This window comes from Hyperolius riggenbachi, chromosome 3 (genome assembly GCF_040937935.1).
Source record: "Hyperolius riggenbachi isolate aHypRig1 chromosome 3, aHypRig1.pri, whole genome shotgun sequence".
Lineage (NCBI taxonomy): Eukaryota > Metazoa > Chordata > Amphibia > Anura > Hyperoliidae > Hyperolius > Hyperolius riggenbachi.
In genome coordinates, this window is record NC_090648.1 from 345,654,094 (window position 1) to 345,669,490 (window position 15,397).

Sequence of the window (15,397 nt, forward strand, 5' to 3'; positions counted from 1 at the left end):
AGGAGGAGGTTACTAGCCAGAGATTTCAGTGGCAGAGGGGAGGAGGGGGAGTGAAGTTTCCACAGGCTGAGGGTTGGAGATGCTATAAGCTTGCCTCAGTGTAGTGTGACTAACAGATCATGGCTAACCTCATTGCATCACAGCAATAAATAATCATTTTCTATTGAAGCTGCTTGCAGCTAGATTTGCTGTGTAAACTATCTAAACTTTAGATAAGATATATAGACAAGTTACTTGTTATAGTTAGTTTTTTTTACCTTGGATCCGATTTAAGCTGCAGTGGCCTATTTTGTAAAAAATGGTCTGGTCACTTATGGGGGGGGTTTCAGGGCCGTGGTCCTCATGAGGTTAAAGGACACCTGAAGTGAGAGAGATATGGCGCTGCTATTTTAATTTCCTTTTAAGCAATACCTGTTGCCTGGCACTCTTGCTGATTTTTCATGCATCACTAGTGTCTGAATAACACAACTGAAACAAGCATGTGGCTAATCTAGTCAAACTTCAGTCAAACATCTGATCTGCTACATGCTTGTTCAGGGTCTATGGCTAAAAGTATTAGAGGCAGCGGTCAGAGGGGAAAAAATAAAATCACACACAAACTCTCTGTGCTCACAGATAGAGCAGAAGGGGACAGATGCACGCTTCTGTTTACGTAGCCTTATAAGATGATGAACTGTAGGGAAACGGTGACAATTGGGTACATAGATTTACAAGCCTATAAGGCCCTGTTCATACTGGGAATTGCAAATCGCAATACCTAGCCATTGTGATGTTCCGTGATTTTGCCGCAATTGCGTCTTGAAATTCTCAGTGAATGAGAATCACAACACAATCACCCGGGAAATGCTGCATGCGGCGTGTTTGCAATTGGTGGAAATGGCAATCATGCTGCAATTGTGCAGTGTGATTAATCCCATAGGATTACATGTGTTGCAGCGCTTTACTGATCGCCAGCGGACAACAGCACAAAACACCAATGGAAAGTGCCCGAGTGTGAACGGAGCCCAAGGCCTCATTCACACTTCGTGCGCTTCTGTCTGCTTTTTTTAGCGCATCCATGTTACAGATACATGTTGCTGAACAAAAGCAGACAGAAGCGCACTGGTGTGAATGAGCCCTGAGGATGTTTTCTCCTTGGTTTCCTGCTGTTCTCCATCTATACCCATGGTCTGTGGAATTGTATACATTCGTTTGGATATCAATATCACGTATTTACAAGCGATACACAACTACCTGTCAGGTTCACACCTCAGTATCAGTCCCCCAATCTCCCCTACTACTGTATCTTTTATTTCATGGACTCCTGCTTTCTAAACACCCAACATAACTGGTTATTTTCCCACTATCTCAATCCACTTCTCTGACTAACATAAATCTAAATGTCAGTATCACCCCTAGAATGTCAGCTAGTGAAGCACTCTGCTTTGTATAATCTTCCCTTGCTCATTTATTCCAGTTACCCACTCACTAACTGCTTCCTGTCATCTTCATCCAAAACATATATCTTGAACCGATTCCTTCTTTATACATGACTCCACTAAATAGTGATGAGGGAAAGAAAAAAGGTTGTTTTTTTTTTTTTGCTCGTTTTTTTACCAGCAAAATAATAACCTCCCTGGCAGTACGATTCTTTCCAGATTTTAGGGTCTAAAACCAGTGCCAATTTTTTTCCTGTGCTTTTAGACAAAATCCAGAAAAAAGTCATACCACAGAGAGATTCCCCAGCAGCCCCTGCACATTACTCACCTCCCCGAGATCCAGCGCTGCATTCCTTCCTCCTGGAGGTGCTCTATCTCTATGTTGAGATTACAGACTCATCACGTGACAGATGACCATCTCACCCGAGAGATGGGAATCCTTAGGGTCGGAAGAAGGCGGGCTGCGAGTGTCCAGATCCTGTGGGAGGTGAGATCTAAATGCTGCTGTGCTGCGCACTCTGCGGATTCCTCCTGGTGCTTCAGGATTACTGCTAGCAGCATCTTTCATCCCAAATCTGAGTCAGGGGTACCGCCAAGGAGGTTAGTAGGGTTGACAAGTAAATTTCTTGTTTTTTTTTACCAAATACAGAAAGAAATACAGGAAATGTCTTTTTTTATCAAATACAGAAAGGAGGGGGTGGAGCCTAATGGAGGATAAAACAACTTTTCATAAATAGTATAAAAAGATTCATAAAGAATACAATCATATGAACTTGGCTGAATGCCTATATAATGTGATACTGTATTTAATCTTTATGTTCTGTAGCTGTCACTTTTGCACTGTATTGTTACCCCTGATGAAACACGCAATTATTTAGGGGCGAAACATGTCAGGTTTGTTTGTGGTGGGTTAGTGAGATAGAAGCTTTTGAGGACATGTGATGGCTTTGGTTTGTTTGGTGGATTCAATAGGATTACCTCACCACCATCAACATAACTGCTTTACTTTCAGCCCACAACCTATGTACTGTACAATGAATCACATGTACTGTACTGTACCATTAATCTTTTTATCGTATGCCATTTATTAATAGTTAAGGCTTTATGCTCCAGCAGGGTCCACCTCCTCCTTTCAGTGTATTAGTTTATTTAGGATTTCACATTGCATATTAACCACTTGCCGACCGCACACTCATACCGTGCGGCGGCAAAGTGGTAGCTGGAGGACCAGCGACGCAGATCTGCGTCGCCAGGTGCCTCCCTAATTAATCAGGAAAGGCCGCTCGCGCGAGCGGCCGTTTCCTGTTAGATCACGGAGCGGGTCTCCATGAATAGCCTGCGAGCCGCTGATTGCGGCTCGCAGACTAAATGTAAACGTAGGAGACATATGTCTCCTTTGTTTACATTGTACGGCGCTGCTGCGCAGCAGCGCCGTAAGGCAGATCGGCGATCCCCGGCCAATCAGCGGCCGGGAATCGCCGCCATGTGACAGCCTGTCACTGGCTGCACAGGACGGATAGCGTCCTGTGCAGCCCGGATCACCAGGGGGGAAAGGTAGGAGGGGAAGGGGGGGAATTTCGCTGCGGAGGGGGGCTTTGAGGTGCCCCCCCCCCCCGCAAACCTCAGGCAGGCAGGAGCGATCAGACCCCCCCTGCACATCATCCCCATGGGGGGGGGAAAGGGGGGCGATCTGGTCGCTCTGCCTGCACCCTGATCTGTGCTGGGGGCTGCAGAGCCCACCCAGCACAGATCACTAAAAACCGCGCTGGTCCTTAAGGGGGGTAAAGGGTGGGTCATCAAGTGGTTAAGGGCCTATTTCCACTAGTTCTGCATCAGTTTTTCTGCATCCACATTTCTGGATGTGGCTATGTTCATTGTATGGGAATGATGCAGACATCTGCAAATTGCATTTAGTGGAAACAGGCCCATAGGCATTAATTGGACTCCGTTTTCCTGCATCCAGAATCTGCGTGTAGTTGAAACAGGCCCTTAACTTTTTTTATCACTGATCACAGAAGGGTCATAAATAGAGTTGGGCCAAACCTCCGATTTTAGGTTCGCGAACCGGGTTCGCGAACTTCCGCGGAAGGTTCGGTTCGCGTTAAAGTTTGCGAACCACAATAGACTTCAATGGGGATGCGAACTTTGAAAAAAAAATATAAAATTATGCTGGCCACAAAAGTGATGGAAAAGATGTTTCAAGGGGTCTAACACCTGGAGGGGGGCATGGCGGAGTGGGATACACGCCAAAAGTCCCCGGGAAAAATCTGGATTTGACGCAAAGCAGCGTTTTAAGGGCAGAAATCACATTGAATGCTAAATGACAGGCCTAAAGTGCTTTAAAACATCTTGCATGCGTATACATCAATCAGGTAGTGTAATTACAAACAACAAACAAACAAACAAACACAGAACATTTATATCGCGCTTTTCTCCTGGCGGACTCAAAGCGCCAGAGCTGCAGCCACTAGGACGCGCTCTATAGGCAGTAGCAGTGTTAGGGAGACTTGCCAAAGGTCTCCTACTGAATAGGTGCTGGCTTTTCTGAATAGGCAGAGCCAAGATTCGAACCCTGGTCTCCCATGTCAGAGGCAGAGCCCTTAACCATTACACCATCCAGCCACTAATTAAGGTACTGCTTCACACTGACACACCAAACTGTTCACTGAACAGAACAGGTATGCAGTGGCAGGTTCACTGAACAGAACAGGCATGCAGTGGCGGGTTCACTGAACAGAACAGGTATGCAGTGGCGGGTTCACTGAACAGAACAGGTATGCAGTGGCGGGTTCACTGAACAGAACAGGTATACAGTGGCGGGTTCACTGAACAGAACAGGTATACAGTGGCAGGTTCACTGAACAGAACAGGTATGCAGTGGCGGGTTCACTGAACAGAACAGGTATACAGTGGCGGGTTCACTGAACAGAACAGGTATACAGTGGCGGGTTCACTGAACAGTACAGGTATGCAGTGGCAGGTACACTGAACAGGTATGCAGTGGCGGGTTCACAGTACAGGTATGCAGTGGTGGGTTCACAGAACAGGTATGCAGTGGTGGATTCACAGTACAGGTATGCAGTGGTGGGTTCACAGTACAGGTATGCAGTGGTGGGTTCACTGAACAGGTATGCAGTGGCGGGTTCACTGAACAGGTATGCAGTGGCGGGTTCACTGAACAGGTATGCAGTGGCGGGTTCACTGAACAGGTATGCAGTGGCGGGTTCACTGAACAGGTATGCAGTGGCGGGTTCACTGAACAGGTATGCAGTGGCGGGTTCACTGAACAGGTATGCAGTGGTGGGTTCACTGAACAGGTATGCAGTGGTGGGTTCACAGTACAGGTATGCAGTGGTGGGTTCACAGAACAGGTATGCAGTGGTGGGTTCACAGAACAGGTATGCAGCCAGGGACAAGCTAAGCCTAACTAATCTTTCCCTATGAGAGAGAGTGTGCAGCAGCTCGCCCTACTCTCACTAATGCAGGCACACGAGTGACCGTAATGGTCGCCGCTGCCTGCCTTTTAGTAGGGGGGAGTGGCTCCAGGGGCTAGTGTAGCCTAATTGGCTACACTGGGCCTGCTGACTGTGATGTAGAGCGTCAAAGTTGACCCTCCATGGTGCATTATGGGGCGAACCGAACTTCCGCAAAGGTTCGCCTGCGGGACGCGAACGCGAACCACGGAAGTTCGCATAGAACCGTTCGCAGGCGAACCGTTCGGCCCAACTCTAGTCATAAACAGATGAAGAGGTAACTATGAAGATAACGCAGCACAATTCTGTCACATCATATGGACCAATTAAAGGACACCTGAAGTGAAAGGCATATGGTGGCTGCCATATTTATTTTCTTTTAAACAGTGTATCTTGCATGCCAGGCAATTTGAATTATGTAGCAGGATTCAATTTGTTTAATTTTCAAGCTACATACATTTGCATAATCGTGCATCAAATCAGAAGTATTTTCATCTCATTGACCATCCCTTGATACCTCAAGGGCAATAATTCCTATCTAATATGGGGTGCCTACTTTACATCTGTGGGTTAAGGGGTTAAATTTATTTGCATGAGGCGGAATACATTAACATACATAAACCGCAACTAACATGCAGCTAAAATGCAGGTTTTTAGCACAACGGCTAGCAAGAAAACATCTTCAAATGTGTGACTTTAAAAGAGCCAGAGATAGTTCTCTGAGACAGAATACATAATTACAGGCCTTGTCAAGATTTCACTTATCTGAAACGTGGGATGCGAAAGTGCAGACAAGTAAAAACACTTGAAATAAGTAGAAGTTATTCCCCCTGAACAATAATAGATTGCCCTACATAGCTGTTAACGTACAGAATATTATAATACGAAGGATACACCAACGGAATTTCAAAAACAACTTCATTTTAAGAAGTACAAAGCAGCATCTATAGCAATCTGCACTTTTAAAGAAAATTATGGATAAGCTTTTTAAGTAACTCAAAATTGATAGCTTATACATTGTCATGTAGGAAGCTGAAACCCCCACAGATTGCATACATCCCGTGAGGACTCCAGCTACCCCCCCCCCCCTCCCCCCGCAGATTGCATATATCCCATGAGGACTTCAGTGATGGAAGCTAATAATTGCCCCCCCCATATTGCATAATGGAAGATACCCAATAAACACCCCCCCCCCCCAAAGACTGCATATATCTACTCCATTGATGGAAGCAAACCGCCCCCCCCCCCGCAGGATGCCTATATCCCATGTGGACTCCAGTGATGGAAGCTCCGCCCCCACCCAGAGTGCATATATCCAATCATGGACTCCTGTGACACCCTCCCCCACACACACAGATTGCATATATTCAAACAGGACTCCAGTGATGGAAGTGACCACTCCTCCGATCAATATGGCAATAGAGATGGCAAGAAAAACATAATTAGGGTTTTCAGGTCCACAATCAATAATACACTGATTATAAAACTTAAAAGGACACTGTAGGGGGTCGGGGGAAAAGGAGTTGAACTTACCCGGGGCTTCTAATGGTCCCCCGCAAACATCCTGTGCCCGCGCAGCCACTCACTGATGCTCTGGCCCCGCCTCCAGTTCACTTCTGGAATTTGAGACTTTAAAGTCTGAAAACCCCTGTGCCTGCGTTGCCGTGTCCTCGATCCCGCTGATGTCACCAGGAGCGTACTGCACATGCCCAGTATGGTCTGCGACTGCACAGTACACTCCTGGTGACATCAGCGGGAGTGAGGACATGGCAACGCAGGAACAGTGGTTTTCAGACTTTAAAGTCTCAAATTCCAGAAGTGAACCGGAAGCGGGGCCGGAGCATCGGTGAGTGGCTGCGCGGACACAGGATGTCTGCGGGGGACCGTTAGAAGCTCTGGGTAAGTTCAACTAATTTTCCCCCAACCCCCCTACAGTATCCCTTTAACTTTTTAACTGCTTCTGGACCGCGGCCAATCTACGCCATATTTGGGAGCTGTTATTCCTGCCAGGGCATAGATTTCAATTAGCCCGCCGCACACTACTGCCGGTAGCGCCGTTCTCTCGCTGCTCCAGCCCACTCGCCCTAGCAGAACTCCGTGAGCTGGTCAGGAGACGATTTCATTGGCTCCTGACCCTATGATCACTGTGATCCAATCACACTGGCTCACAGGATTGAAGTTTGAAAACAAGAGAATGAAATCTGCTATTGCAAACCACATTCACACCAAGCATAATAAAAACACTAAATTGGTGACATTTTCTGTACTAGATAGAATACATCCAACCAGAAGGGGGGAATCTTACAACACCACTCTTTACTGGATTCATAAACTACAGGCCTGTATATTAACCACTTGAGGACTGCAGTGTTAACCCCCCCTAACGACCAGGCTGCAGGAGGCTGAAAAGCCTGCACAGCCCAGCTATGGAGCCCAGCGATCGGACTCACCTCCTTTTTTTTGTCCCTAAGGGGACATGCATGCAGCCTGAGGTGTCCGATCGCTGTTTTTGACTCTTTTCATTCCCATATGGATTTTGTAACAATTTTGTTATATTTGTTTATTACTCAATGACTGTAACTAAAAAGGTATGTTTTATAATCACTATAAAGCTTCTTGCACATTGCAAATTTGATTTGCGATTCAGATTTGCATTTTTAAATCCAATTCTTATTTTATATCAAATCAATTTTTAGTGCGATTCTTTTACATGCATTTGTTATAAAATTTTGTCCCCAAGTTTACTGCCCCTTCCTCCTCCTTTGCCCCGTATCCTTACCATGCAGCGGCGAACGCCTCCCCAACACAGACTTCGATCAGTGAAGAACAGCAGACGGAGGAGTGCCAAGCAATCGCTTCGACTGCAGGAAGTGACTCGTGATGTCACTTCCTGCATTTCAAATTCTGTGCTGATTGTCCAATCCCCTGTCTCCAGTTCTCCGCTGATTGAGGTCTGTGTTGGGGAGGTGTATGGTGCTGCATGGAAGGGATAAGGGGCAAAGGAGGAGGAGGTGGCAGTGACTTTCAGGAAAAAAAAAATGGTGTATATGCAGTTGTTAAGTTTTTGAGCAGATTCAAATTCCGATTTCTATACTTTCTATTGAATCAGAAACGCACAAAAAGTGCAGCATCCCAAACAATTTTAAAATCGAAAATCCAATTGCAAACTCAATAGTGTACACTATACCAATAGTTTATACAGTACTATTGCGATTTGCCTTTTTAATACAATAAAAATTACATCACAATATGCAGCAAAACTAGTGCTAGAGCTAGTGTGCAGGGGGGCTATCTCAGCTACATTTTCAACAAAACGAGAGTGACCCCAGTAATGAGTGAGCCTCCTCATAGTGCAGGATTTCCTTACCTCCCATTTAGACTCTTCCAGTTTAGGGCTGAGGTTTTCTGGTTGGGATGACTGTTTCTGGCGCAGCTGCTCACACTCAGCAGTAACAGAGCTGAGTTCCTCATGAAGACGCTTCTTCTCCTGCTGGACCTTATATAGCTGCAGCTGTAAGGCTCGCTGGCTGCGCAGTGCCTGCTGGGAAATCTGCTGCAACTTACACATGTACATCTGTTTCAATTCGTCCAGTTCCTCCATCCACAGACGACGCTTGTCCTCAAACACCTGCAGAACACGGAACATTACATACAGTACCATGTTACACCTGCTGGCTTTTCTTCATAACTTAATAGCGCTCATGGACATATTGAGTGATGATAGGAATGTTCCCCCCCAAATTCAATAACTTGTTTGTATTAACATTAGGGTGCACAGAGTACAAACACACCCATTTTACCAAACATGTTTTGAACTATTCAAGTACTACTGAAGAGAGAGGGATATGGGAGCTTCCATATTTATTTCCTTTTAAACAATCCCAGTTGCCTGGCAGCCCTGCTGTCTCTTTGGCTGCAGTAGAGTCTGAAAGACACCTGAAACAAGCATGTGGCTAACCCAGTCAGACTTCAGTCAGAAATGCCAAACAAAAAAAAATAAATCACACACACCTTCAGCAAGCGACCTGCTGGTGCAGAACCTTTCAGCAATCGAAATTCAAAGTAGGATCTGCCTCACCTGCCACTACCATTTCCAAATTTCTACTTTTGAATTTAATTCTAAAATAAAATGAAAGTCAAATACCATGCTTTGCCGTTAAATCAATCAAAACTATATAGGGTGTCCCTGGCGTCCGCAATGCATGACGGGAGATGTAGATCCCAGTGCTATAATGATGTAACCAAATCAATGAACGTCAACTCCTGGCATGCATTACACATCCCCGACGTACTGCACCCACCCCCCCCCCCCCCCCCCGATCAATACATGCCTGTTTCGCTCCAAAAAGTCCACACAGTTTACGAACCGCCCATGGGGGGGGGGGGGGGGGAGGTTCATTTAACATGATAGCTGCACATAGGAGCACCAGGTGCTCGGTATATTTTAAGGACTGTCATTGAAGATCAGCTTTTCCACACCAGCAGGCCACAGTGTGTATGAACTTACCTGAGTAAAGGGATCATCATTGTCGCTTGGATTCCTTCGTAGTTGCCTCAGCTCCATCCCCCTCTCATAGAGCTTTTCTTCCAGCTTGCGGGCTACATCTTCCACAGACTGAGAGTATTCGTATGGTGGAGGAGGTTCTCCGGAGCACTGTAAACGGTTGAGAGTTGCCATACTCTTGCAGGATAGCGGCATCTTATCACCAGATCCCATGTCACGAGCTGCGCGGGAGGCCCGGTCTAATGAGCCACCAATATGGTTAATATGTCCAGTGGATGCACTTATTTGACCCCGTGCTACACTGAATCCAGGGCTGTAGCTGGTAAAGCTGTTGAATGAATTCTGTCGAGAATCAGATAGGCTGTCGTTCTCCTCATTTTCACTTTCCTGATGGCTACTATGATGGCTTTTGGTTGACTTCACTGGCCCATGGCGAGGTGGGCTATTCAGGCTTCCTAGGGTGTTTAAGCTTCCATTGCTTTTAGACAACTTGTGGCTACTTGAAGAACACAAGCTCTGCATCGACATAAAATGTTTCCCGTTGGATGGCTTCAAAGCAGATGGTCCTAAGCGAGGCTGCAAAGAGAATGTGTTACAAGAATTAGACAGGGCACATACTGGGAAGGTTTCTAAGAAGATTGCCAAAACAAATACACGGTGGCCCCAAAAGGAGAATTAAAAGGAAATCTGATCATTGGATGTGGGAAACATGAAGCAGTCTATCAAAAAAAAAATAAAAAAAAAAATACACAACATATAAATAACTTACAGAAGTGCAACGATGGAAGATTTGGAATGCTTCCGTCACAGAGCCTCATGTAACACAAGTGCTCAGAAAGGAAGTGTGACAGATAATGTATCTCCTTTACTTCCACCACTAGTATGAATGAATCTCTACAGGCACTTTTGACACAGTACTTAATCGCTGTCAACACATAAAGCTAGTTAGGTTCTGTCAAGGAAAATGTTCTTTTCAAACTGGTAATCATCATGCCTGTTACCTACCAATGCGATAAGATGGATCTCCACTGGGGCATCATCACCATGACCACCACGCCTCTGTCCCCACCACCACTGGATCCTGCAGAGGCTTCCCACATGCATGAGTGTGGCAGTACTGTGCCTGTGCATAAAGCTAAAGCCACTCATAAACAGAGCTTTCACAGGAGCTGCACATACAGGCGAAAGCTCATGGTGGGGGGAGAGGCCATTACGGATTATTTCTCTATGTTGGCATTGGTCCACACTTTGTCATATTTACAGCATATACAGGCTTACACTTCTTATATTGTTTTATCTGCATGGAGTTGGCCTTTACTTCCACTTGTAAATACATGCTTCTTATTGTTCAGTTCATTTTGATTTATAGATTAAACTCCTCTCCTAAATAAAACTGAATCTTCTGTGCAGAATGGAATTATAATTCCTTAAAGTACACCTGTTACAAACTTGGGCAATTTAAACTGAGCATATAATGGAAAAAGATATGCTGGGAGCAAACTTGTCCTGGGGGACATAGGAAAGCATTGGATGCAAACTGCATATGATTGGTATACAGTAAGCAGCAAGTTGTGCATTTTAAAAATGCAGAGATATGCGTTTTACTATGCGGCCCATAGATTTCTATTGTTTGCGATATCGCATGTGTTTTCCGCACTCAAAAAACGCATGTAGTTCTGCAAAGTTTGCTCCCAGCCACATAACTGAGATTGAACTGGGGGTTCTCAATTTAGGCTTGTGTAAATCAGTTTCTGCATACATTTCATGATTCTTAACCATAGGCATGTATTGAGCATTCTATGAGGGTGAATTAGAGAAGGAAATGCCCAGTTAGCAGCACAGGGAGTTCACAATCTATACAGCACTATACAGCAGCAAATCTCAGTGCACGTCTGTACAGCCCCAAATCTCAGTGCACCTCTGTACAGCCGCAAATCTCAGTGCACTTCTGTACAGCAGCAAATCTCAGTGCACTTCTGTACAGCAGCAAATCTCAGTGCACTTCTGTACAGCAGCAAATCTCAGTGCACCTCTGTACAGCAGCAAATCTCAGTGCACTTCTGTACAGCCGCAAATCTCAGTGCACTTCAGTACAGCAGCAAATCTCAGTGCACCTCTGTACAGCAGCAAATCTCAGTGCACCTCTGTACAGCAGCAAATCTCAGTGCACCTCTGTACAGCAGCAAATCTCAGTGCACCTCTGTACAGCAGCAAATCTCAGTGCACCTCTGTACAGCAGCAAATCTCAGTGCACCTCTGTACAGCCGCAAATCTCAGTGCACTTCTGTACAGCCGCAAATCTCAGTGCACTTCAGTACAGCAGCAAATCTCAGTGCACCTCTGTACAGCAGCAAATCTCAGTGCACCTCTGTACAGCAGCAAATCTCAGTGCACCTCTGTACAGCAGCAAATCTCAGTGCACCTCTGTACAGCAGCAAATCTCAGTGCACCTCTGTACAGCAGCAAATCTCAGTGCACCTCTGTACAGCAGCAAATCTCAGTGCACCTCTGTACAGCAGCAAATCTCAGTGCACCTCTGTACAGCAGCAAATCTCAGTGCACCTCTGTACAGCAGCAAATCTCAGTGCACCTCTGTACAGCAGCAAATCTCAGTGCACCTCTGTACAGCAGCAAATCTCAGTGCACCTCTGTACAGCAGCAAATCTCAGTGCACCTCTGTACAGCAGCAAATCTCAGTGCACCTCTGTACAGCAGCAAATCTCAGTGCACTTCTGTACAGCAGCAAATCTCAGTGCACCTCTGTACAGCAGCAGATCTCAGTGCACCTCTGCACAGCACCAAATCTCAGTGCACCGCTGCACAGCACCAAATCTCAGTGCACCGCTGCACAGCACCAAATCTCAGTGCACCGCTGCACAGCACCAAATCTCAGTGCACCGCTGCACAGCACCAAATCTCAGTGCACCGCTGCACAGCACAAAATCTCTGTGCTGTGCCCCTATGTCTGCCCCTGTGCTATACTCCCATACCTGCCCCTGTGCTACACTCCCATACCTGCCCCTGTGCAGCACCCCCATGCCTGACCCCATGCCTCCCTGTCACTCAGAACTCAATAAGTTTAGATTAATTCTGTTATCTGGGGAACATGGCTACTAATTTATGTATGTAAGGTTAACTTGGCTTAAAGAGACTCTGTAACAACAAAAACCTCCCCTGGGGGGTACTCACCTCGGGTGGGGGAAGCCTCCGGATCCTAATGAGGCTTCCCACGCCGTCCTCTGTCCCACGGGGGTCTCGCTGCAGCCCTCCGAACAGCCGGCGACAGAGCCGACTGTAGCTTCAATATTTACCTTTGCTGGCTCCAGCGGGGGCGCTGTGGCGACTTTCGGCACGGAAATAGACGGAAATACCCGATCTCCGTCGGGTCCGCTCTACTGCGCAGGCGCCGGAAACTTGCGCCTGCGCAGTAGAGCAGACCCGACGGCGATCGGGTATTTCCGCCTACTTCGGCGCCGACAGCCATCAGAGCGCCTGCGCAGGAGCCAGGAAGGTAAATATTGCGTCACGGCTGTACGGAGGGCTACAGCGAGACCCCCGAGGGACGCAGGACGGCGTGGGAAGCCTCATTAGGATCCTGAGGCTTCCCCCACCCGAGGTGAGTACCCCCCAGGGGCCGTTTTGTCGTTACAGTTCCTCTTTAAGGTGCGTACACACGCACTACGCCCACCAACGACGGGTCCGTCAGACCATCCCGCTGGGCGGACTTTCAGGCGACAGTAGCGCGTGTGTACGCACTGTCGGCGGACTGATAAGGCTGTTTCTGAACGATCCGCCGGGTTCGATCCGGGGTTGGAAAAGAGGAAGAAAGGGAATAAAGGTGGCTATACACTCCTTAGATTAGCAGCAGATGGATCATCAGTAGATTTTCTGATCTATCTGATGTGTTTAAAACCATTTTTTTACTAGGAACAGATTTCCAATAGATTTCAGTATAAAATCTATTGAAAATTGATCTGATGGCATTTTGTTGCCATCAGATTTCCATTAGGTCCAATGCAAATTGATAAGCCATCTCCAGAGATAAGCCAAATTTTTCCAACATGTCAGATTTGATTGAACAATCAATCAATCAATTTGCGGCCCATTTTGAACGCTTGTTCAATCGTTTTGCGATCAATCGGCCAAAAATCGGCTGAGTGTATGGGCCCCCCTATAGAGATATTTCCCTAGCCAAAAAACACAGGCAACCATAACACATGTACGCAGGAGAGGATGTTGTTTTTGGAGGGGAAGGAGGCTCTGACAGAGGAGGGGGGGTGTTGGGGGCATAATTTCAATGTTTGTCATAGGCCTTATATTACTCAGATACGCCCCTGCCTACCTATCCTCCTACACCACCAAGCTCCTGGTCCATGCACTCGTCCTCTTCCGTCTCGACTACTGCAATGCCATCCTTTTTGAACTCCCCGAGACTAGACTCCGAACTGCTGTCCATTATGAACACAATTGCCCGGCTTATTCATTACTCCTACTGCTTTTCTTCTGCTGCACATCTTCACAAGTCTCTTCACTGGCTCCCTGGTCCCCTCAGAATTAAACTGCTCTCCCTGGCATACAAATCCATCTACCATAGCTCCCCTTTGTACATCTTGGATCTCGTCCAGAGATACCCCCAACCCACTCTCTCCTCTCCTTCAACACTCTACGGATGTTCACCCCTCGCATCACTTGCGAGGCTCCAGGTCTTCTCTAGAGCACCCCCATATCTATGGAACTTTTCCATTAGGCTTACCTCACCTTCAACTCATGCAAGCAGGCCTTAAAGGACAACTGAAGGGAGGGGGATATGGAGGCTGTTATATTTATTTCCTTTTAAGCAACACCAGTTGCCTGGCTGCCCTGCTGATCCTCTACCTCTAATACTTTTAGCCACAGATCCTGAACAAGCATGCAGCAGATGAGGTGTTTGACATTGTTAGCTGCGTGCTTGTTTCTGGTGTTATTCAGACACTACTGCAGCCAAATAGACTAGCAGGGCTGCCAGGCAACTGGTATTGTTTAAAAGTAAATAAATATGTCAGCCACCATAGTCTAACTTAAATTGTCCTTTAAAGATCAATCTGTTCAACATTGCTTGCATGCCACCCTCATAGCTCCAACCCATCACTTGGGCATACCCCCGTAAGCCTATTTAGTAGGGCCCTCTTCCCCTTGTGCTCTTCTCCACCACCATATGAAATCAGTGACTTTTCTACTATATTTATCCCTACATTGCAATCTGCGCACCACTGTTTGTTATATTACTTTAGTGCCCCTGTGTAACATTGTTTAATGTTGTAATGTCTCCTCTATCTATTGTACAGGGTTGTGTAATATATCAGCGCTTTATAAATAAAGTTTATTAATAATTATAACATCATCTGTACAGCACAACGTCTTTGTAAACAGTAAAGCACTGTAAGAGAGACAAGATACTTATGCCTTGTGTATTATTGCTTCTCCCTGCATTCCAGCATCCTGAATACACCTGCATAGATCACACTACTTTAAGCTGAAAAATGAAAACTTCAAGAAAATGCATTCAATAAAAAAATGGTATCTTTCAGAGTCACGTAAAGTAAACACGTTAAATGAGACTCTTCTGCGTCATCAGGAAAAACTGCATGGCAAAATCAGTTATTAGTTTTTTCTTGAAAACTCAACTTTGTTTCCGCTCCCTACCCTCCTCCATATGTCTGTGCTTCCTTGCACTCCCGTTTTCATCCTCTCAGGGCAAATCAGTTCATCTCGGGGCACGGCTCTGAAAGCTGAGTGCTGAAGCTGGGCGCCGTCATTGCAGCAATGCTATGATGTGCGCCCCTCGTAGCGGTAATTCTGCTATCTGCCGGCTGGCAGACCCTGAATTACATCTGCCTCTGAATTGTGACAACTCGGAGGGGGAATAGTATTTAACGTCGCCTCGGAGTTTAGCAGCAGCAGAGAGAGACGTCATTTGGCTTTCCCCGCGCACAACTGAGCGGCGCCGAAATAATATGTACCCG

The 15,397-nt window shown here is 46.4% G+C and overlaps 2 protein-coding genes across 3 annotated transcripts in view; one reads left to right on the forward strand and one right to left on the reverse strand.

Annotated features, from left to right (window-relative positions):
- LOC137563923 (uncharacterized) overlaps positions 1-15,397 on the forward strand; it is a 236,860-nt gene that overhangs the window by 14,251 nt on the left and 207,212 nt on the right. The window lies entirely within an intron of this gene.
- N4BP3 (NEDD4 binding protein 3) overlaps positions 1-15,397 on the reverse strand; it is a 70,682-nt gene that overhangs the window by 4,833 nt on the left and 50,452 nt on the right. For both annotated transcript variants that reach the window (XM_068277027.1, XM_068277028.1), the window contains exons 3-4: positions 9,399-9,971; positions 8,259-8,519 (exon numbers count right to left, since the gene is read on the reverse strand). In XM_068277027.1, coding sequence (XP_068133128.1) covers positions 8,259-8,519; positions 9,399-9,971 — 834 coding nt within the window. The remainder of the gene's footprint in view (positions 1-8,258; positions 8,520-9,398; positions 9,972-15,397) is intronic.